This window comes from Rutilus rutilus, assembly GCF_951802725.1.
Source record: "Rutilus rutilus genome assembly, chromosome: 21".
Lineage (NCBI taxonomy): Eukaryota > Metazoa > Chordata > Actinopteri > Cypriniformes > Leuciscidae > Rutilus > Rutilus rutilus.
In genome coordinates, this window is record NC_140226.1 from 1,102,501 (window position 1) to 1,127,799 (window position 25,299).

Here is a 25,299-nt window from a genome sequence, read left to right on the forward strand (position 1 = left end):
CGACACCATCTCGCCAGAGCCTACGGGAAGTTATGCATTCCAGAGTTATATTTCCATGAAGAGAGAAGAAAACACGAATATAAAACAATAGCAGCACGTGATTAAACTGGTAGTCACATGATCGCGACGGTTGCGTCACACGAGGAAAGCGGTGCATGTTTGCAAGATCGTAGAAATCGACCGATTCGGGAGAAAAAGCCTCTCACACAGACGCCTCGAGGGTAAAGACTACACCTAGATCGTGTTTAACAGTCATCCGTAGAGGAAGGAGACTCTTGCGATGCAGTTAGTGATTGTTTCTAGCAGCTTCATAAGACGAGCTTCACAAACCTTTAATCTTTCGGCGATACAAAACTAGAGAGAATCTCGATTAAAATCTCGGACGTCATTTATCATCATCATCTTCATCTCCACTACTTTTCAATGTGAAACAGTATTAACAGGTGATCTATGTACATAATGCTGTCAAATCAAACCACGACACGTTCCGTCAGCAGCGATCATCACGAATGCGGGAATAGTGTTCGGTATTTACAGCGGGTCGTCATGGAAACGCGCGCTCACGTTACCGTTGCTAGGGGAAACTTCGCGGGCAAAATCCTGTCAGTTCAATCAGAATCCCGCGTGAGGGACACAAATTGTGTGTTCAAGTCATGTTGTAAAGATCGTATTTATTTATTAACGCTTTCAACAATGTCTGAATACCTGTGGGAAGCTCGGGATTTCCTTTAAGAGCCGATCTTTACAAGTTGTGGGCGTGTCAGTTAGCGAAAACATGGTGAATACCACAATACTTAAAGGTATTTAGCGGTGATATTGTCAGGCTTTTCTATTTACAGCAAAGTAAGCTAACTGCCTGCACAGATTATGATGGCATTATAATATAACAATATAATATGTAACGATAACATTTGCAGTGGCTTCATAAATTAATTTTAAAAAAATGCAAGAAAAGAAAAAGCAAGCACACTTGATGCACATTAATTTGTTCTTCATTTTCTAGAACCTTGCTGTATTTTTGTGTAATTAATTAAGAGAAAGTACACCGCCATCTTACTTCGCCGAAAGTGACTTGAAAACGTCATAAACACGACTTCCCACCTCATAAATACAAACTTCCCAAGAGGACTTGAACGCACCAAAAGTTGGCAGACCAACAGAAAGCTGATTTTTAAGTGCTTCATACACTAGTGACAATAGACAGTTTTTCCTTGCGAAGTTTCCCTGAACGTCGGCTAACCTCGTGAGGAACGGGACTGTGTGTGCGGAGGTCCGAGAGTCTCATGGAAATACTTGCATAGAAAGTTAACCGTGACGGGATTTTACCCACAACACGTTTCAAATACATGTGTCAACTAACACATCATCTTTGCACAAAAAAACATTGGTTATTAGTCAAAACAAGGTCAATTTTAAAAACAGAAAACACTTTTTAAACATGCATGTAAAATATAAACACTTGTATTCCACAGTAAGAATAAACGTCCATTTCCTGTGGCTCTCCAGGGTTTTAAACCGTCAGCGGTTAAAAGTCTCGAACAGGAGCAGGATTATAAGTGCCTGTAGGATTAATGATTGACAGAATCAAAAGAAAACATCTGGAATATATTCTACAGCCGCGTGAAACAAGAGTCTTAGCGGCCGCTGTCGTTAATGCTAACAACATGTTTAGCGCATCTGCGCATTAGCGCACGGTTAATAACTCACAGAAAAGCCAAGTGTTAGAACCACTGTACAAGTACACAATATCATTTCTTCATAGTTGCACGCGATGTGTTAGCGTGTTCTCCGTGTCCGTGCGACGAGGACGCTCCTCCTGACGCCGCTAACGCCTGCGGTTGACGCTCTCTCCACAGGACTGAATCGCGCTACGCCCGTTGAGGGCCGGTGTAAATCCGCGGGCTCGTCCCGCTCAGCCGGCGGCCTTGTGCTTCCCGCCGCAGCATTGACAGGCCTCTCCGCAGCGGTGGCAGGCTAACAGCGGCGGGTAGCAGCACATGCAGGGCGCTAGCACCGCCAGCCCCAGCAGCGCTAGCCAGCGCAGGCAGAAGTGCGGGTCGCTGGCGTCGCAGGAGCAGGGGTCGGAGAAGTCGCCCTCAGCGTCGGACATGCAGTGGTAGAGCATGCTCTCGGCACACAGCATGCAGCTCACCCGGTGGATGCACTGGCGTATGGGGTCAGGCGCGTCCTGGCACTGCCCGCGCCGGTTGTCCTCGCGGTTGAACACCTCGCGGCAGTAGATGCAGCGCGAGCGCTCTCCGTCCTCGCGCCGCCGCCGGGATGCTTTAGTCGCGGGCTGCTGGGTCTTCACCGCGAGCTTGAGCCGCTCCGGGGCCTCGCCATACGTGTACGGGCTCTTCTCGTCGGGGGCCTCGCGCTCAGGGTCACGCTTCCACAGATCCGGGTGCCGGTAGTCCTCGTAGCCGCGGATCAGCACGTCCTTGCGCGGGTTGATGCGCACGATCTCCTCCTCGTCCATGTGGAAGCTCACGTGACGTCTGGGGTTGAAGGAGACCTGCGACACACACACACACACACACACACACACACACACACACACACACACACACACACACACACACACACACACACACACACACACACACACACGTCAGGAGGAAGTTCCTCTGCCTCTGTAAACCTTTAAACATCTGAAACAGAAAGAGTCCTGACACCTGGAGATGAGATCGTATTCCTGCACTTCTGCTGGGATTTTGTGTGTGTGTGTGTGTGTGTGAGAGTGAGTGTGTGTAATGGGTAGGTTTAGGGGTAGGGTTAGTGTAGGGGAATAGAATATACAATTTGTACAGTATATAAAGCATTACGCCTATGGAATGTCCTCACAAGTATAGCTAAACAAATGTGTGTGTTGCACCTGTGGAGGCAGGAATCGCTGGTTAGCAGTGTGTCTGTGTGTGTGTGTGTGTTGCACCCATGGACGCAAGAACCGCTGGTTAGCTGTGAGCGTGTGGTCGAAGGGCTGCACTCGCACATAAGAGCCGCGGGAGTGATGTGTGTGTGTGTGTGTGTGTGTGTGTGTATATATATGTGTGTGTGTGTGTGTGTGTGTGTGTGTGTGTGTGTGTGTGTGTGTGTGTGAGTGAGTGAGTGAGTGAGTGAGTGAGTGAGTGTGTGTACCTGTGGGGGCAGGAACCGCTGGTTAGCTGTGAGCGTGTGGTCGAAGGGCTGCACTCGCACATAAGAGCCGCGGGAGAGTTCGCTGGACCCGATGGCTCGAGGACAGAAGACGTCTCTCACGGGCGTCTCCACACACACACTCTCCTGTCAATCACAGCACACACACTTCAACACACTCAGTAAAACTCAGCATGACGTCACAGATCACTGAAGCTCTTACACCTGCAGCTTTGATGAGCTCATATTGATTGACAGATACAATAAATATTTGGGTCATTCCTACATTTTGGATCCCCATGAATGAATACTGCATATTTTGCATAAAATATTAATCAACTTTAATGCCACATGCCCCATCCAGATGTACCCTATTTAACACAGATTTATAATTAATGGTACCTTAGAATAATGAACACTTTGACAGGCAAATTCCCACAATCATGTTTTCTCAGCTTCACTTTGAAGTAAAGAGGGCCAATCATGAATGATCCGTTCATTTTGAATTAATCTTTTAAAAGACTCAGGAATATTGAGTTCTTTCATGTATGCACATTTGCGTGACATCCTTTCGTTTCATAAACATCATCTTTAAAAAAACATGTTTATTACACGCCTAACGTTCACAGTGGTGAAGCATTACTGCGTCACGCATCAGAACACGGAGGTCATGTGACACGCGTGTGAAAGCAGCAGCAGCCGACGCACCATAAGAAACAGAAAGAGGAAATGTCACACTGATAATACTGTGTGTGTGTGTGTGTGTGTGTCACATGAGTGAGGAGTGTATGTACAGGTCTGTTTATATCTGTTCCAATAATGAACATCCTGTGGTTGCTAAGAGACACTTCCTGTGACTACAGTCTCCTGTCAGTACTTCCCACACACTCACACACACACACTTATATCAAATGTGTATTATCTGTGCTCTTTGCTGAATGATAATTCCCTGTGTGTGTGTGAGCCTCACCTGTGATGAAGCGTCTTCAGGTGTGTCCGTGTCGCTGTTCTGCGGGCCGCCTGCAGGTGAACACACACACAATCAGATCACACAGGACCAGCATTAGTTACACAAGCATCTCTAGCACTGAACATCACTGACACACACACACACACACACACACACACACACACACAACACACACACAAGAGCGGCTCCATGAGGCCCTTCAGCACGAAGAGGACGATATTAACTATCAATATTTGGCATTTATTAATTATGGGCATCAGCTGCTACGTTTTTCTGTTGGGCCGATAAGTGTCATAGGCGGGACTTTTATTTTGACAGCGGTGAAAACCTAGAGCAGACACACAAGCTCTTGATTTCACTATTATACTTTCCTTAATGTGTGTGTGCGTGTGTGAGGTTTGCTCAGCGACGGCTGCATCAGTCGCTGTGACGCCTCCGGCAGTGTGTGTGTGTGTGTATGTGCCAGGAGGAACACTGAAGACCTGCGTTACACAAGCGGGAGGAACACTGAAGACCTGCGTTACACAAGCGGGAGGAACACCGAAGACCTGCGTTACACAAGCGGGAGGAACACTGAAGACCTGCGTTACACAAGCGGGCGTTACACAAGCGGGAGGAACACTGAAGATCTGTGTTACACAAGCGGGAGGAACACCGAAGACCTGCGTTACACAAGCGGGAGGAACACCGAAGACCTGCGTTACACAAGCGGGAGGAACACTGAAGACCTGCGTTACACAAGCGGGAGGAACACTGAAGACCTGCGTTACACAAGCGGGAGGAACACCGAAGACCTGCGTTACACAAGCGGGAGGAACATCGAAGACCTGCGTTACACAAGCGGGAGGAACACTGAAGACCTGCGTTACACAAGCGGGAGGAACACCGAAGACCTGCGTTACACAAGCGGGCGTTACACAAGCGGGAGGAACACTGAAGACCTGCGTTACACAAGCGGGAGGAACACCGAAGACCTGCGTTACACAAGCGGGAGGAACACCTAAGACCTGCGTTACACAACCGGGCGTTACACAAGTGGGAGGAACACTGAAGACCTGCGTAACACAAGCGGGAGGAACACCGAAGACCTGCGTTACACAAGCAGGCGTTACACAAGCGGGAGGAACACCGAAGACCTGCGTAACACAAGCGGGAGGAACACCGAAGACCTGCGTAACACAAGCGGGAGGAACACCGAAGACCTGCGTTACACAAGCTGGAGGAACACCGAAGACCTGCGTTACACAAGCGGGAGGAACACCGAAGACCTGCGTTACACACGCGGGAGGAACACCGAAAACCTGCGTTACACATGCGGGAGGAACACCGAAGACCTGCGTTACACAAGCGGGAGGAACACCGAAGACCTGCGTTACACAAGCGGGCGTTACACAAGCGGGAGGAACACTGAAGACCTGCGTTACACATGCGGGAGGAACACCGAAGACCTGCGTTACACAAGCGGGAGGAACACCGAAGACCTGCGTTACACAAGCGGGAGGAACACCGAAGACCTGCGTTACACAAGCGGGAGGAACACCGAAGACCTGCGTTACACATGCGGGAGGAACACCGAAGACCTGCGTTACACAACCGGGCGTTACACAAGTGGGAGGAACACTGAAGACCTGCGTTACACAAGCGGGAGGAACACTGAAGACCTGCGTTACACAAGCGGGAGGAACACTGAAGACCTGCGTTACACAAGCGGGAGGAACACCGAAGACCTGCGTTACACAAGCGGGAGGAACACTGAAGACCTGCGTTACACAAGCGGGAGGAACACCGAAGACCTGCGTTACACAAGCGGGAGGAACACCGAAGACCTGCGTTACACAACCGGGCGTTACACAAGTGGGAGGAACACTGAAGACCTGCGTAACACAAGCGGGAGGAACACCGAAGACCTGCGTTACACAAGCAGGCGTTACACAAGCGGGAGGAACACCGAAGACCTGCGTAACACAAGCGGGAGGAACACCGAAGACCTGCGTTACACAAGCGGGAGGAACACCGAAGACCTGCGTTACACAAGCGGGAGGAACACCGAAGACCTGCGTTACACAAGCGGGAGGAACACCGAAGACCTGCGTTACACAACCGGGCGTTACACAAGTGGGAGGAACACTGAAGACCTGCGTAACACAAGCGGGAGGAACACCGAAGACCTACGTTACACAAGCAGGCGTTACACAAGCGGGAGGAACACCGAAGACCTGCGTAACACAAGCGGGAGGAACACCGAAGACCTGCGTTACACAAGCGGGAGGAACACCGAAGACCTGCGTAACACAAGCGGGAGGAACACCGAAGACCTGCGTTACACAAGCTGGAGGAACACCGAAGACCTGCGTTACACAAGCGGGAGGAACACCGAAGACCTGCGTTACACACGCGGGAGGAACACCGAAAACCTGCGTTACACACGCGGGAGGAACACCGAAGACCTGCGTTACACAAGCGGGAGGAACACCGAAGACCTGCGTTACACAAGCGGGAGGAACACTGAAGACCTGCGTTACACAAGCGGGAGGAACACCGAAGACCTGCGTTACACAAGCGGGAGGAACACCGAAGACCTGCGTTACACAAGCGGGAGGAACACCGAAGACCTGCGTTACACAACCGGGCGTTACACAAGTGGGAGGAACACTGAAGACCTGCGTAACACAAGCGGGAGGAACACCGAAGACCTGCGTTACACAAGCAGGCGTTACACAAGCGGGAGGAACACCGAAGACCTGCGTAACACAAGCGGGAGGAACACCGAAGACCTGCGTTACACAAGCGGGAGGAACACCGAAGACCTGCGTAACACAAGCGGGAGGAACACCGAAGACCTGCGTTACACAAGCTGGAGGAACACTGAAGACCTGCGTTACACAAGCGGGAGGAACACCGAAGACCTGCGTTACACACGCGGGAGGAACACCGAAAACCTGCGTTACAAACGCGGGAGGAACACCGAAGACCTGCGTTACACAAGCGGGAGGAACACCGAAGACCTGCGTTACACAAGCTGGAGGAACACCGAAGACCTGCGTTACACAAGCGGGAGGAACACCGAAGACCTGCGTTACACACGCGGGAGGAACACCGAAAACCTGCGTTACACACGCGGGAGGAACACCGAAGACCTGCGTTACACAAGCGGGAGGAACACCGAAGACCTGCGTTACACAAGTGGGAGGAACACTGAAGACCTGCGTTACACATGCGGGAGGAACACCGAAGACCTGCGTTACACAAGCGGGAGGAACACTGAAGACCTGCGTTACACATGCGGGAGGAACACCGAAGACCTGCGTTACACAAGCGGGCGTTACACAAGCGGGAGGAACACTGAAGACCTGCGTTACACATGCGGGAGGAACACTGAAGACCTGCGTAACACAAGCGGGAGGAACACCGAAGACCTGCGTTACACAAGCAGGCGTTACACAAGCGGGAGGAACACCGAAGACCTGCGTAACACAAGCGGGAGGAACACCGAAGACCTGCGTTACACAAGCGGGAGGAACACCGAAGACCTGCGTAACACAAGCGGGAGGAACACCGAAGACCTGCGTTACACAAGCTGGAGGAACACCGAAGACCTGCGTTACACAAGCGGGAGGAACACCGAAGACCTGCGTTACACACGCGGGAGGAACACCGAAAACCTGCGTTACACACGCGGGAGGAACACCGAAGACCTGCGTTACACAAGCGGGAGGAACACCGAAGACCTGCGTTACACAAGCGGGAGGAACACTGAAGACCTGCGTTACACATGCGGGAGGAACACCGAAGACCTGCGTTACACAAGCGGGCGTTACACAAGCGGGAGGAACACTGAAGACCTGCGTTACACATGCGGGAGGAACACCGAAGACCTGCGTTACACAAGCGGGAGGAACACCGAAGACCTGCGTTACACAAGCGGGAGGAACACCGAAGACCTGCGTTACACAAGCGGGAGGAACACCGAAGACCTGCGTTACACAAGCGGGAGGAACACCGAAGACCTGCGTTACACAAGCGGGAGGAACACCGAAGACCTGCGTTACAAAAGCGGGAGGAACACCGAACACCTGCGTTACACAAGCGGGAGGAACACCGAAGACCTGCGTTACACATGCGGGAGGAACACCGAAGACCTGCGTTACACATGCGGGAGGAACACCGAAGACCTGCGTTACACAAGCGAGACAAACACCAAAGACCTGCGTTACACAAGCGGGACAAACACCGAAGACCTGCGTTACACAAGCGAGAGGAACACTGAAGACCTGCGTTACACATGCGGGAGGAACACCGAAGACCTGCGTTACACATGCGGGAGGAACACCGAAGACCTGCGTTACACAAGCGGGACAAACACCGAAGACCTGCGTTACACAAGCGAGAGGAACACTGAAGACCTGCGTTACACATGCGGGAGGAACACCGAAGACCTGCGTTACACAAGCGAGACAAACACAGAAGACCTGCGTTACACATGCGGGAGGAACACCAAAGACCTGCGTTACACAAGCGGGAGGAACACCGAAGACCTGCGTTACACAAGCGGGACAAACACCAAAGACCTGCGTTACACAAGCGGGAGGAACACCGAAGACCTGCGTTACACAAGCGGGACAAACACCAAAGACCTGCGTTACACAAGCGGGAGGAACACCGAAGACCTGCGTTACACAAGCGAGACAAACACCGAAGACCTGCGTTACACAAGCGGGACAAACACCAAAGACCTGCGTTACACAAGCGAGACAAACACCGAAGACCTGCGTTGCACAAGCGGGACAAACACCAAAGACCTGCGTTACACAAGCGGGAGGAACACCGAAGACCTGCGTTACACAAGCGAGAGGAACACCGAAGACCTGCGTTACACAAGCGGGACAAACACCGAAGACCTGCGTTACACAAGCGGGACAAACACTGAAGACCTGCGTTACACATGCGGGAGGAACACTGAAGACCTGCGTTACACAAGCGGGACAAACACCGAAGACCTGCGTTACACAAGCGGGACAAACACTGAAGACCTGCGTTACACAAGCGGGAGGAACACAGAAGACCTGCGTTACACAAGCGGGAGGAACACCGAAGACCTACGTTACACAAGCGGGACGAACACCGAAGACCTGCGTTACACGAGCGGGACGAACACCGAAGACCTGCGTTACACAACACACACTGGTAAAATTCCACCCACAGGAACGAGCGCGAGGACAGCGGCGCTGACGTCATGAGCAACAACAATAACCTGAACTTAAACATAGCGGTTCAGAGCCTCTAAGGCCGTGAAGCTTCTGCACACACACCGCAAATGTGTGTGGCGTCCGTTTAAAAACATCCTTTTAACATCTAACAAGCAATAGCAAATCCAATGTGTAATAATATAGGCTATAATCTACTCTACATTCACACAGCTGTAAAGCAGGAGTCAAGCCACAGCTATCTCTACAGCGCTTTATACAGACTGTTTCAAAGCATATTTGTCATCTCTGAACAGTGGTAATGTTGCAAAATTGAAATTCATCTATAAGCAGCTCTACAGAAGACAACAGTCATCAAATCAGCTCAAATGTTGACTCAGGAGAAAAAAAAAAATGCAAGAAAAAAGTGACAACCTTCCGGTCTCTCTCTTGAATCCAACACGGAAGTGACTTAAACCGCAATTCATCGACAGGCTGCAAAAGAGAGTCAATCCCGGAAACCCCCATATTAAACTGCACAACTTTATAGCAGAAAAAAATATTTACAGCCAGGTACAAAAAGTGGGTTTGGTCTAAATAGCTAATTTTTAGCAGTTTGTGTGCTGTCTGTTAGCGTCACCTCAGCTAATCCGCCTCTTTGCCCATTTTCGTTTATCCGTGAGTGACGCTGCCAAGATGGTGGCGGCCGCATTTAAAAATGCTCTTCAGAAACACTACGGGTGATGTCACGGACACTACACCCATATTTTTTTACAGTCCATAATGAAAATGCATTTCAGAAATGAGATAATATATCGCACACATATTACATCGTTGTAAAACATTTCCGTTCATGTTTTTACGAGGTGAGCGGGGCGTCTGTAAGCAATGAGAGTGAACACACAGACGTCACACTGCTGATTGACACAGAGCATTCTTGCTGTATTAGCACACAGTGACGACACTAAACGCTCACCTTGTTTAATGTCCTCCATCGCCCGCCGTATCCCTCGGTCGAAGGCCCTGGCGTCCGCTGGACTCTGGAAGGTCAGTCCAAACTTCATGTTGCCGATCCTCCAGTGGTGGAAGATGGGATTGACTTTATTATACACCAGATCCCTCCGGATGCAGCAGTCCAGCAGCACCTGAGGACCAGAAGAAGCGCTCCGTTACACACGGGATCAAACTCACGTCTGCACAGACAGCAGCTCGCTGAGGCACTCAAACACTGGAAAACTACAACTTGCACTAAAACCAAATCATTATTTCAAATAAATGTTAATTGAAGTAAAAAAAAATGTAAAAACAAGACCAAGGCTATGGAAGCTTGTTTCCGCCACAGAATAAAACATTTTAAAAGATAATTGTGACTTTTTATCTCACAATTGCGAGGTTACATCTCACAGTTCTGACTTTATTTCTCAGAATTGCGAGATATTAAGGCAGAATTGCATGTCGCAATTGTGTTATAAAGTGACTTTTTTTCTCAGACTTTATATCATAATTCTGATTATCTCCCAATTGCATGTTAAATGTAAAGTCAGAATTGTGAGAAATAAACATGCAATTCTGAGGGGAAAAAAAGTCAGAATTGTAAGATTAAAAGACACAATTACCTTCTTTATTTTTTATTCAGTGGCGGAAACAAGCTTCCATAAAAGGCAGCATTTCTCATTTAGTTTGATGTACAAAAAAATTATAATAATTAAATAAAACTATGTATGTATATATATATATATATATGTATATATATATATATATATATATATAAAAAAATCCCAACAAAATTACTAAAACTTAAACTAAAATGTAAAAATTAAAACAGAAAATATATTAATAAAATTCAAAATATTAATAAAAGTGATATTAAAAAACACTTAAGTCAGGATTATTTTAATTAAAACTAAAACTATAAAAAATATTGGAAATTAAATAAACGTTAAAGGAGAGGGCAAAAATCTTTACATTTTAAAATACATTTTTTTTAGCTTAACTTAATGTACTAAAATAATATAAATATAAAATATAATATAAATATATATAAAAAAAGTGTTTACTAAAATAAACAGAAACCATGAAAATAAAACTACTTCAAAATATTAATAAAAACGATATAGTACTGTCAAGTTGCAGTCGGCATGAAAAGGAAATTGTGCAGCATTTCTGTTCACTGATGACATCAGCAGCACCAAAAATACACTTCCTGTGAGTGCGATGATGTCACCGTTACCGATTTGTCTTTGAGCCGCTCCCCGTGGATGAGGAACTGGTCTTCGGCCTCGGTCCGGCTGATCTTGAGTACGGAGACGAGGCTGAGGCCGCCGGCGCCCTGAGGAAGCCATCCGCCGCTGGAGTCATCTCGAGTCATGACCACCGCTCTCACACGCGCGAAACTCTCACTGCGGGCACAAGAGCACATCACACACACACACACACACGTCAGACCCTGCACTTCATAGACACCTCACTTCCAGCACATCTACAATCACGGACCGCTCTTTGCCGGTAATGACACTGGAGATCAGACTGAAATACATTAGCAGACTTGTTTGTCCGGCTGAGAATGTGACATCATTACAGCTTCAGTGGAAATGACACTATAACATCCTGTTGATATTTATGTGAACCTCACAAAACCGTCATGAGAGTCGTAAAAGGAGCTCAAACAGTGGTGCAAAATTCACGGTTCAGATCATTTACAGTTTTTTACAGTATTTTTTCAGATCAGCAAAAAAAAAAATATATATATATATATATATTTTTTTTGCTGATTATATATATATATATATATATATATATATATATATATGGGGGGGATGCAGTTTTGCTTTTCATTTTATTACTTAAAGCTCACTTGAAGTTCTCCGATACCACACCAAAAACTACAAGCCTAACTGATAAAGTTCAAACATTATTAACAACAAGTGAACCGTCAGTAATAAAATAAGAACAAATACACAAATTACAAGCAGAGATGAAGACCTTCTGTATTTTAGATGTTACTAATAACAAAGTTACAGTCTAACAGTCGTATTCAGGTACAGAAATTAATAAATTAAGCCTAAATGTAAAATAACATTTTGTTCACTGTAGAAATTAGTTTCATCTTTGTTAAAGCTGTATTTTGTTGTTTTATTAACATTAATGACACAGACGACAGCAGGAATATTAGGCTGCTGTCACTTTAAGACCGAATATACTGACACACATCCGGTCTCTTTCTGAACGGTTCACTGATCACAGAAGAACAGAGAGAACACTTGTCGAGACAGTGTGTTGTGTGTGTGTTTGTGTGTCCGTTCAAGGGCAAGGAAACGCAAAAGACGAATCAATTCAGTGTTCGAGCCTCAGTCTCTCTCTCTCTCTCTCTCTCTCTGCGCGAGTCACACTCTTCGCCTCTTCTTCACTGATTAAAATGGTTTGAATGTGTAAATTGGCAAGACAAAACACGTCCAAATTATAAACGTTCACTCGATGATGGTTAAATTTAGCAGTTAATCCGCGAATCTCCGTGGGGAGCGGATCCGTACGCTTTACGATCCACTGTGATCCGCTGCACATCTGAGGGATCCTGTTCGTGGGAAAGCTGTGTTGGAAATAACACCACGAAGGAGGGAATCGTGTAGTTTACGAACAAAACCCCAAAATGATAGTTCACACTTTCTATGAGGTGGCCTTAAAGCTGGCATGAAACAGAAGTTAGTCTTTTCTTCCCGATGGAGACGTATATCTGAGTGAAACTGCTTCAAGATTACGAGGGCTCATGAATTTACAGTACACAAACTCGTTCATAACAAATACTGCTATACTGTATTAAAAAACAAGAACTTTTCATTACATGGTGACTTTAACCACTATGTACCATTTCATACTAGAGACGCACCAATCGGGAAGATTTTTCACTTTAATGTTATTCTGTTAACACTATTTCTGTAAAATGGCGGTTAATAATAATTATGGCAGACATTATTCTTCTATAATTATTCTATATTAGCTCTATAAAATATACGGTTTATATTTTATACGTATAATAAGGGGTCATTTGTTTTGGTGTGGATCTAAGCTATTCATACATTAGATTCATTAAAATCATTCATTTTACCATGGTGAGTAATCCGAGGGTAACGGCTGCTTCACGACTGAAATGCGATATTGTCATACTATGATATTATATCAGATATTGTGGAAAGGCGTCTTCAGTCTCAGCTTGTGAGTCGCAAGTACCAAATCGAGTCGCTTAATGGGTCAAATACTTAGTAAATGATGTTAAATGCCCGTCTTGGCGAGTATTAAGTTAAACACGGTCAGTTCTGGAACCTAATTATAGTTGAGAAAGATAACGCGAGTCGTGTAACAGTACACTGGATCCGTGCACAAGCTCTTAAAGTGACGGCAGCCTAATATTCCTCATGTTCATCAAAGAACTGAAGACAAAGACAATCACTCGCTGCTCTCGGCTGAATCACTTTTGAAAGCGTTAATCTGCATTTATTTTTACAATGAAGACCATCCTGTGACATTTACATTTAATTACTTTAATTTCTGAAGTTTTTCTTTCCTGAATAATAACCTACTGTTAAACCCACCTGAAAAACTTATTTAATAGCTCTCTCTATTCTATTGCATTTATTTGAGCTGTTTGCATTTTTTTTATTTGTTCTTATTTTACTTTTTACTTGTGTTTTTTATGAAAATAAAATTTTACTTTGAAGAAAAGTATTTCTTTGTTTATGCTGTTATTATAGTTCTTAGAAAGAACATCGGAATCAGCAAAAATCGTTATCATCCAAGACAATTCCAATCGGTGCATCTCTTTCATACAATATACTTACATACACACATACATACATACATACATACATACATACACACATACATGTCGGTGCATTGTACTTGCATTTAAAGTACCTGCATTTACTAAACATTAGTAGTAACACCTAACCCTTTCTGTACTCCTACACCTAACCAAACTCATTAGCAGCAAATATGGGAATTTTCCAGAATAACACGTAGTTTCCTGCTCTTTCTCTTCCGGTGGGAGAACACTGTGTGGCTGAGCTTCTCATCCTCGAGTTGTTTGTGTTCATCATTCATTATTCAAAAACGAAACGAAACTACTTACAGTGTGTTGTTTCAGCGTTGAGCATTGTAGCCAATCACAGATGCGCATAAACGCAGTGGCCAATCAGAGGCGTTGTAAGCCTTGTTTATACTCGACGCGTCCGCACGAGCGCGAAGGTGCGCGCAGCAAAAATGACGACATTACGGTGTGGGCGGTCGTGCGCGTTGGGTTCGCAAGACCCAATTTCGCCTAGCGGTGTGCGCGACAATTTTTGTAACAACGCGCGCGGCGCCGCATCCGAAGATGAACGACTTCGAGCCGAATCTTGCCGAGCTCGAACTTCTCACCACACCGGCACCCAGTTTGCACGTATAAATTAGTTACTTACATTTAAAAAATGAGCATACAATAGCATAAAAAAGTATTTTTAATGAACATTAAGGTCCATGTTTAATAAAAATGTTCACGAAACTTAATGAAATGTTTAGTGAAATTAGAAAATATAAGAGATTGTTAATTTATTTATACACATTCTCATATCCATATATTTTGTTTTACTGTCACTAGAAATAATCTCAGGGTTTACTGGGTTTTACATGATTATTTTTGTAGTGTGGTATTGGTGGCGGTGTACTAAGATAAACATTGTCACGTGTGTATAGCTTCTTCTTCTAACCGCTGATTCCTGATGGTTTAGAGAGGATCGTTTCAAAGAATAGTACAACGGCGAGCGCGTCGAGTATAAACACCTCGTCCGTTTGGGGAGGTGCGCGCGCAGTCTGCGGAGACTCGCGCTGCGGAGCCAGGCGAAAGTATAAACAAGGCTTTAGTCACCATGCGGAGAATTCGCTCTAAATGTATGTTCAGAATCAGCGCGAGCTTTAGCCTTTCACAAATCCCCTCATAAACAAAGTCTAGACGCGATGTAAATAAGAGATTCACTGTGCAGTGCGGACAACTTCAGTTTATGACGAGAGTTTCAGTGAGAGTGCAGAACGCGGTCAGTAAGTGATGGCTCAAAGGGAGCGCTATTGACAATCTAAATAATAGTTTTGTTTTTCATGAGGACCAGTGGTTATGTTCACACTGTAAAATTTAAGAAGTGATAACTGCATTTAAATGTGGGAGTGAATCCGCTAAATTATAGTCCTGTGTGAGTCATGAAATTGCGAAGATTTGACATAGTAACCATAGCAACATGAGAACGTTTTTGCGCACATTTTGGCGTCAAATAATGTTATGATTTTTGTTACATTTACACTTTAGTCATAAGTTTACATGCACCTTGCAGAACCTCACAAATGTTATTTTTGTTTATTTTTTAATAAGGATCATAAAGACTTTTTTTGCCCTGAAAAAGCTTTTTCACATTACAGATGTTTAAGTATAGCCTAGTGATGATCAGTGCACATGCTGCTTGAACTAAGGCGCTATACATTAAAGCACCACAAAATGGAATTTATTGTTTTTATAGACTTTTAGGCATTTATAGACTATTTTATACCAAAAGAAACCTGCTCTGTCTTGTCTGTTGTTTTCACTGTGTGAGAACATGATGTGTGGAGTGAGAGCAGAATGGCTTGTCGGACGTAGCAACAGTAACTAAGAGGGGCGGGTCTTTGTGAAAGGTCAATTTCAAATCATTGAAATCTTTGTGGACTCGGCCAGACTCGACTCGGACTCGGACTCGGATGTTAAGGACTCGGACTCAAGTCCGACTCGGGCCCATTTGGACTCGGACTTGATTGGTAAGGACTTGAACTCAACTCGGACTCGACAAAGGTGGACTCGGACCCAACACTATTTTTAACACTAGACCACATCGGGAAAAGTTTAATCATACACTTATCATACAATGCTGCATTCTCTTGAATAAATGATTCATTAACAAATAAACAAATTTAACAGTCACTTGTCGCCACTTAGTGGCGAAACAATGTAATCGATAAATGCGTTATTTTAAGCACCAAGTTTCTATCAAAAGCTGATTTTGATCGCTGACGTAGACATCAGTGTCCATATTAGAACTTTAAACTTTTAGCCAAGTACTTCTATGATAATTTGAACTATTGCATCACAGAAATAATGATCCTATGAGGCTGAAAAGAGTGTTTGTGAAGCATTTTCATGACGACTCTCTCCGGGTCAGCGCCAACACAGATCTGAATGTTGCGATATGATTTTGTCAAAGTTTAATAGACAGACGAACTGAAAGATTGCGTGTGTGTGTTTGAATGGAGATCACAGTCTTTTAAAGATGAATCGTCCAGCTCTACTGCCTTCTCTCTCAGTATATGAGCAGCGCGAGGGCTTTCAGTGCGTTCACACTCGGGATATTACGTCACTCAACACTCATAGATAAAGACACATTTCATCCTCTGTTGGAACGAAAGGGGCTAACTTCTGTCAACCTCCTCTACAAGCAAGGACAATTTGAAGGACAAATTGAATTTGAATTAATATCGATTCTGGAATAAAAAATAGATTTTAGAATCGTTAAAAAGAAGAATCGCGATAGCTGGGTGAATCGATTTTTTCTCCCAGCCCTAAATAATAGCTATGCATCATATGAATATTACAAGAATCTTTAATTGTTTCTCCATCAACACCCATTCCAGCTGCGTATGCAAGAAAGCATGCTCACAGAAAAAGGGATCCCTGAGAGCTTCAGTCAGCGGTGGCTCACTGACCATACCTGTGATCTGGGCATATATAATAAAGCATCACGACAGGAGTCCGCATCTCATGTTCTCTCACACCTCTGGCCAGGGACGGGACTTGCTCTCAGTGCAGTGCAACTCTCTTAAACACTCGTTCCCTGGCTGGCAAAGGCACATTTCTGCATGACTTTATCATTGAAAGAAAGCTGGGAAATACTATTTCTCACTTCAATCTGGCAATGATCTAATGGCTTTATTGAGCTCAAGCTCCTGACTCCCCCTGGATATTGCCATCTGTCCAAACCACATCTCACTGGCAGAGGCGGCTGTAATGAAGAACAATTATTAGATTACCAACATTTTCTTTCATGTTGTTACAAGCTTGGAATATCTGTCATTTGAAATTGCCGGTCCCACCGCTCTCTTGACATTGCAGATCTACAAACCCCCTAAACATCATGCCAGCTTTCTCTCTGATCTCACCGAGTTACTCACTCTCGCTTGTGCTCAACACCACATGATTATTATTAGGGCTGGCTATCGTTCAAAATCGATAAGGTTAATATATGCCTCACGTTTAAGCACACGCGTAAAGCTTGCCGCAAAAGTAGCCTAATGATTATGAATGTAAAAATAGCAATTGTTTATTAATAAACTAGTGTTTTCTGAGTCAGTGTTGGCTGCAAAGTTGACGTTGCTGGCTCGTCATCTTCGCAATATAGTGAACGCGCGGAGACAAATGCACCTTTCATTTGGATTACATCATCAGAGAGTATTTGTTTTTGATTAGAATTGGTTCGTTTAGACATTTCAAGCTTTCTATTTGCCTATGTCTGTGAGGCAAGTATCCTATTCGCGGTGTTTCGGTTCTTCTTGCTGTCGAAGACGGAGCAACTTTCTGCTCTCAAGTTCATTCCGTGCGCTGGCAAGTCTGCATCTGATGTCGTGTTGCCGGTCTTGGCAGCAATTTTCTTGTCGCAAATATTGCATTGCGCGCTGTTGGCACTGAGCCTGGTGTAGCCACACACTTGAGATCTTTTCCACATCTTTTCCATCTATTGGGGTTGAGAAGCTTACACACTACAGCCTCTCGTGAGCCACGTCTCTGGGCGTAACCGGCGTGAACTAGTGTTTTTTCTTTCCAGGGTCTAGAAGTTGGCATCTCTGATCATAAACTCATTGATTTTAGTTTTTCTCTCCCACTTGTGAAACCTAAAATCCAATCTACAATATTCTACCAAAACCTGAAAAACAAACACTGATCACTGATCTATACTGCTATCGCTGCCTCCTCTCTGTTGATCTCTCTTATCCTGGTGAGATCTTCTCACTATAATGCAACTATATCCAATGTCTTGGAGGTTCTCCTCCTCTGATCCAATACCTACACACTTAAAAACCTCCTGCCTTCTCTCACACTTGCTACTAGTTCTGTATCTCTTGGACAGGCATCTATTTATTAGCATTAATAAACAGATCTCTCTCTGTCCTGTCTGATCTCTCACCATGTTTCCCATGGTGTACCTCAAGGGTCCGTTCTTGGGCCACTTCTATTTCTACTCTACTGTATCTGCTTCCTCTTCCAGAATCATGGTCTTAATTTCCATAATTATGCTGGTAATACACAATTATATCTTGCCGTTCAGCCCCATTCTGTTTTTCCTCCCCCTTCCAACACTTCCCGTCTACAAGATCTCTAAAGTATGGATGGCTCAAAACTTCTGACGAAACTGAAATCCTGTTAGAAGGCCCTAAAAGCCCTTGTCTTTTCCCAACATGACTTCTCCATTCATACTGACGGAGTTATAGTTCATCCATCCCCCAATATATGAACTCTTGGGGCACCATTTTATTTCCAATTATCCTTTGAACCCCATATCAGCCATCTTGTTAAATCCTGTTTTTTCCACCTTCACAACATTAAACGATTTTCTCGGCTTCTCTTTGGTGTCTGTTAGCAGAACGTTCCTCATGTGACGCGCACAGGTCTCTCTCTCCTCCTGCTCATCTCAACACCAGCAGAAATGGTTCAAGTTTTGGTGGCTAGTAAGAATATGTGAGCGTTAAGGTCATCTATACGCTAGTGAGCTCTAGAAGATATTCTACACAGAATGCTGTAAAGCACAATGGAGGAGACCAAACATCATGAACTGTTAAGACATCCTCAGTATTATAAACAGCCATGAGGAGAGAGAACAGGCAACAGTCCCTCTGATCAGAACTATTAATACTGTTTTATTCAGCCTAGATTACATAACACCACTGACTGTTAACTTACAGTAACAACTGCAGTCAAAGCAGCAGCAGAATGACTCGAAGTGAGGCTTCCGTACACACACATCTATATATACACACACACACGCCTCGACCCTTCCTGCTGTCATCGTGTGTGTCAGCTCTCACACACACAGGGCTGTGACGGTGGTGATGGACTTACTACCGGCGGTGGTGCGGGGTTGTTTTGAAATGTCAAATAAATGTGTTTATTTGAGCAAAAAAGTGTTTGAGCAATTCCGTCAAAGAAACAACACACTAAAGCCTGTAAAGCATTTAGATAAATACCAGTAAATAATGGTAACTTAAATAATATAATAAAGTTAAATATATATAAAAAAAAACGTCCGTTTTATATTTCCACACAAAGACGCGTCACATAGCCTACGCTCAGCGCTCACGAGCAGGAGAGAGACCATCTCTTCTGATATCTTCATGTTTTCTACTTGTAAATGATCTGAAGAGTGAAGTTTATCCTCCACAAGGGCAAGACATTTAAGCTATGCGCTGCCAGAGAAAGCGAAACTAAAAATCACCCGCGCGTGTGAAACGCGGTTTACAAATAAACTTGATGCGCCTTATGGAAAGCCAAGAGGGCCAAAAACACGTGAATTTTAACACGTCAACAACGCGCATTTCATTTGATAAATACGCGTGACAAATCAGCGCGTTAAACAGCGCGTTAGTCCCCTGGCCATAAACCAGGATTAGATCTGCTGTGAAGTGTAGCAACACCAGGCCGCTGGCGCCCTCTGCAGGCATCTGCTATAATACATAATCTGCATTAGATGAGTGTTTATATTGTGTATTATATTATGTATTTTAACTAGTGCTGTCAACTATAACGTGTTAACATGCAATTCTTTCCAGTTTAACGCATATTCAATGCAATTAACGCAGCATCCGTTTTAGCTGTCATCCTTTGGCTAGCGTTACGTTATATGATCCCGCTCGAAGTCATGCTAATGCTTTAAAACCATTCAAGCGCAGCACGACAAAAGAGAACGTCCTGTGAATGTCCTGTTTATGTGACACACACACACACACACACACAGAAAGACGTGCGCCAGTATTGTGCGTACAGACAGCGCGCCAGAATACAGTTCTCTTTCACGCTTGAACAAACAATAACACACACAATTATGCCAAAAAGTCAGTTTTGTCGAGTATCCTCATAAGAGTAGTCTGAGCAGTCTTAAATGAGTTAAATAAGGTCTTAAATGAACGTAAAGAGTTGTGAGAAAGTGATACGCGATGGAGTCTTAAAGGGACAGCAGCCAATAAAGCTTTCTGTCAGTAAAGTTCATCAAAGGGAACAGAGAACTTTTGTAGCTTTAATAAGAATTAATCTATATTTAAATTTATTATTTATGCAGTGCAGATTGTCTGATAACTTTATTCAATTTCTGTCCTACCAGTTCACGGGCACAGGTAAATATGACATTTAATCTGGGTTTATGTGAGGATAGTTTGAAGTTCACTTAAATTAAGTTATTTTTTAAGCCTAATAAATGTAAAAAAATTAAATAATAATAGCTTTGATAGCTTTCAATTACACTGTAATGTTGAATTGCTGTAATTAATGTTTAAATTGAGGGGAAATGATTTATCCAGACATCAATGCCTGCATTAGTGTCAGTGTACTGACCTTCATTCATACATGTCTCTACATTAATCTGGAAATTAACTGTGAAATTATGACATTACAAAACATAAAAATGTATGTGTTTTAATTGTGATTAATCACAGAAAAATATGTGATTAATCTAGATTTTTTTTTATCGATTGACAGCACTAATTTTAACAGTGTTGTTCTATAAAACCATATGATTACTTGCTTTTTAAACTTACTTTGAACCAATTATTATTGCATTGTTGTTATTATATAAGTATTTTAAATTAAGTTAATCTAACAAACACCACAACTCCTCTGCAGCATTTATTCATCTTAAATGTAAATACATTTATTAATACAATATTTGAAATCAAAAGCTGTATTTGTTAATATTAGTTAATGCACTAAAATGAACAAACAATGAAGAATAATATTTTTATTAACATGACAAAAGTTGCTATAAAAATGTATAGCTCATTGTTAGCTCATGTTAACTAATGCTAACAAACTATTAATGTTTCACCAGGATGTTTATGACTCAATCAATTGTTGTTTATAATGTAATAAATTAAGTTCACTGAATGTGCATCATACAATTTTAGGTAAAATGTGTTCAGTATTCTAATCAGTATTGGTATAATAGCATAATGATCAGGGCTGATTATATCCTGATCATGAAAATGGAAGATGAAATGGCAAAACTAGTGCAGTGACGAAAAGGAGAAAATGTGTGATTGTCACATTATAAAAATAAATATATATATATATATATATATATATATATATATATATATATATATATATATACAATAAATTATACACAAAAGGAAACCAGCACTCCTTTATCATGTGACAGTTCATGTGACACAGTGTGAATATATTGACAAAGTGGACTGAAAATACATAAACAAAAATTGTTTGTTTCGTAAGCAGAAATTTCTTAAATATTATTAATAAAAATGGGTCTACAATCAAAAAAGTAAAGAAAAAATATTTGATATTTTCACTTGCGTTTGGTGGCATTACTTTAATGCCAAACACCGTTCTGAAAACTGCCTTCAGACCTGTGGTTATGTGACGTGTGTGTGTGTGTGTGTGTGTGTGTGTGTGTGTGTGTGTGTGTGTGTGTGTGTGTGTGTGTGTGAATGGGCACGCGGGTTCTTTATGAATGGAGGCGGGTCACGTGATCGAGGCAGCTCTGTCTCTCTCGCGCGCTGAGCTTCAGAAGGGAACATTACGGAAATGGCTCATAAACGTGAAAACAGCGAACAATATACAGCAAATTAGTTGAAATGCGTCCGTTGACAAGTCTCGTGTTTTGGACGTTTTTATGAATGAGGTCTGCGATGATTGAGAAAACATGGCGCCCTGCTCTCTGAGGCCGCGTGTCAATCCCGCTCGCGCGCCCTGCACTGTGCGCGCGCTCCACGCGCCTGTCATGCGCGAGCCTGCCGTCTAGATAGGGCACTCACTAGGGTTTGAGACGCGGCCTGACACTGCAGTAAATAACATTAAACACATCACTAACATATAAAGCGCTCGATATCAACATAGTTATAAAGATCAAACTAGCAGCTCTCAAAGACCCCGGAACCTGTGCTGAGTTTATCAGCAAATCCATTATATAACTTTCACATCATATTTATTTCCAAATAGGCCCAAGTGTTTTCATTTGAGATAGAATAACGCTAAGTGACACCTTGCCAATAGCTCATTTTGATAATAAACTACCATATCAAAGCTTTGCATTGTTCCAATGGTAATGTATTACGATTTTGTAGTGATCGGACATCTTGAGTTTAGAAATAAACAATCAGACGTCTTTATAATATGTGTCTATCTAAAGAGACATACTCAGCAAAGGAAATACCAGACATATTCAGCTCCATTTTCAGTGTTATGTACATGTGTGTGTGTGTGTGTGTGTGTGTGTGTGTGTGTATATGTGTACACACACTTACTCGTTGTTTGGATTTGATTCTTCGCTCATTTTTTCTCACGGGGATTCAAATCCTGGAAATATCATCGAGTTCGCACTCAAGGCGGGGAAATAAAGTGCAAATATCTCCATTTTCTCCGTGAAATCGCCACGAAAGGCCATTATTGACAGAAAGCGACCCGATCTGCAGTCGATCATGCTGCACGAGACGCCAAAACAGCGGATTCAGATCGGGAATGGTGTGTGAAAGCAATGAAAGCAACACTTCGATCCATCTGCACTATAAATCACATCCTGAGGCGAAACCATCGGAGTCTTCCTCATCCTGGTCGGACAGAAATCCCAAAATCCCAGCGAAAGCGAGTTTGGAAAATCCACACGAACCGATCATAGACAACTTCACACGGCAGTATTTCAGCAATGAAACGAAACCCTGTCTAATGTACGCTTCCTCGACGCACAGGGGAAGGCTGGAGCTGAACGAAAGTCTCGGATCGGAACAGAAAGTGTCACAGGAACGTGCCGAATGACTGCGATTCTTCATGGGAACTTTGAGGATCTGCTTTACGCGAACTCCATTTTCAGCGCAGGCGAATCACATAGGAAAACTGGGCGGAAGAGCGGACGCGGCCTGTGCGCGCAACACAGATCCCTCCGCCGCGCATTCCTGATCCCGCTCCTGACGTACCGTGCGAGTCCAGATGATTGACAGTGTTATCTGACATGATCCACTCAGTGGTGTTCTTCACGTGACCGACGTTATCTGAGGAAAGTCCGTTTTAAAAGCCACTTAGATACACCAAACATCAATAAGTCACCATGAAATCAAAATTGACCATTCTTTCCTTTCTTTTTTTATGGAATATTGCTGCATTTATTAGGCTATAAATGATTTATCAGTGCACATTAGGGTGACCACCAGTCCCGAAATTGGGAGCTCAATTGCCCAGTGTAATCTGTAATCTGTATTATTTTATTTCTTCCCTAAAATTACAATGTTCAAAACATTTTCCTTCAATGTACAAACAAAATCTGGGAATGTTCCCAAAACACGTTTGTAACGTTTGATTTGTTTGTTTGTTACGGAAATAGAATGTGTTTTTTTTAGGTTTGCAGATCTTTCCCATAACCTTCCCTTAACGTTATATGAAACTCTTTTCATCATATATTTATTGCACATATTCTCCCGCGTCCCATGGTATAAGCGGCATGAATTTTGTTCACAGACATTAAAAAATTATAAGATAATATTACATTCATTTCTTACCATTAACGTTTAATTTCTTACCACTAACGTGTTCTCTTCAATGTTCTCTTCAATGTTCTCTTCAATTAGACGTGTCAAATCTCTCTGAAATCACAATATATAAGCAATTATTCAATAAAGAGGTCGATAAACTGCTCGTTCTGTCATCATTCATCAAACCTGTATGACTTTCTTTCATCCGTGGAACATTCTCTCCAAATCTTCTGTAATGTTCCACAGAAGAAACACAGGTTTGGATCGACATGAGGGCGAGTACATGATGACAGAAAGAGCAGTTTTGGGTGAACTGACCCTGTAAACCACACACCTTATACCTTATGAAGACAGTATATTGTTTGTGATATCATCTGTTTCAGACTTTCACGCTCTCTAGAACTTTATACGTGCATCTCCATAATGCAACATCCTAATATTTGTGATTCATTGTCAAAATTGCCTCAGATGCTTCTTGGCACTTATTCCCTGAACGAAGCCAATCAAAGCCGATCCCAGTTTGAATCATTTTTCAAAAACTTTGACTCAACTTTGACTTTCAGCATGAAATGTATTGGAAAAGCAGACAAAAGACATAACTGAAACAATTTTTGACTTATTCCTTCTAAATATATATATATATATATATATATATATATATATATAGGCTATATATATATATATATAGGCTATATATATATATATATATATATATATATATATATAGGCTATATATATATATATATAGGCTATATATATATATATATATATATAGGCTATATATATATATATATATATATATATATATATATATATATATATATATAAATGTTTGGCACATATAATGTTTCAGTGGTATCAGATTGGGGAATCTCTCATCAGGTGGGACAGTAGTTATTCACCGGGAATAAAACACTATTTCTTTTGAAGTCCATGAAAGGGAATTTCATTTTTATTTTTGCAGTAACTTTGACGGTCCGTCATGTGACCTTCAGTAACTGAGCCGTTCATGATGGCTGAATATTTCAGTCTTGACGGCTTCTCAGTTCAGTTTTAGTATTCTGTCGGATGTGTTCTCATTAAAGCGTCTGAAGAGGAAGTCGACTCTTCTGAGACTGGTCAAATGGAAATCCCCAAACCTGCACACATGACACACGCTGCACGACAACATCTGCTGCTGACCAGCTGAAAACTACTCTTTATTTTTCCAGCACTTTTGCA

At 43.3% G+C, this 25,299-nt stretch overlaps 1 protein-coding gene across 1 annotated transcript in view; it reads right to left on the minus strand.

The window, feature by feature from the left end:
- spred1 (sprouty related EVH1 domain containing 1) overlaps nucleotides 1-23,437 on the minus strand; it is a 23,789-nt gene extending 352 nt beyond the window's left edge. The window contains exons 1-6 of the mRNA XM_084394041.1: nucleotides 22,861-23,437; nucleotides 11,519-11,687; nucleotides 10,265-10,433; nucleotides 4,106-4,155; nucleotides 3,139-3,282; nucleotides 1-2,515 (exon numbers count right to left, since the gene is read on the minus strand). The exon at nucleotides 1-2,515 is cut by the window's left edge and continues 352 nt beyond it. Of these exons, the coding sequence (XP_084250167.1) occupies nucleotides 1,913-2,515; nucleotides 3,139-3,282; nucleotides 4,106-4,155; nucleotides 10,265-10,433; nucleotides 11,519-11,687; nucleotides 22,861-22,889 (1,164 nt within the window). The 5' untranslated portion in view covers nucleotides 22,890-23,437 and the 3' untranslated portion in view covers nucleotides 1-1,912. The remainder of the gene's footprint in view (nucleotides 2,516-3,138; nucleotides 3,283-4,105; nucleotides 4,156-10,264; nucleotides 10,434-11,518; nucleotides 11,688-22,860) is intronic.
- Nucleotides 23,438-25,299: the final 1,862 nt, after the last annotated feature.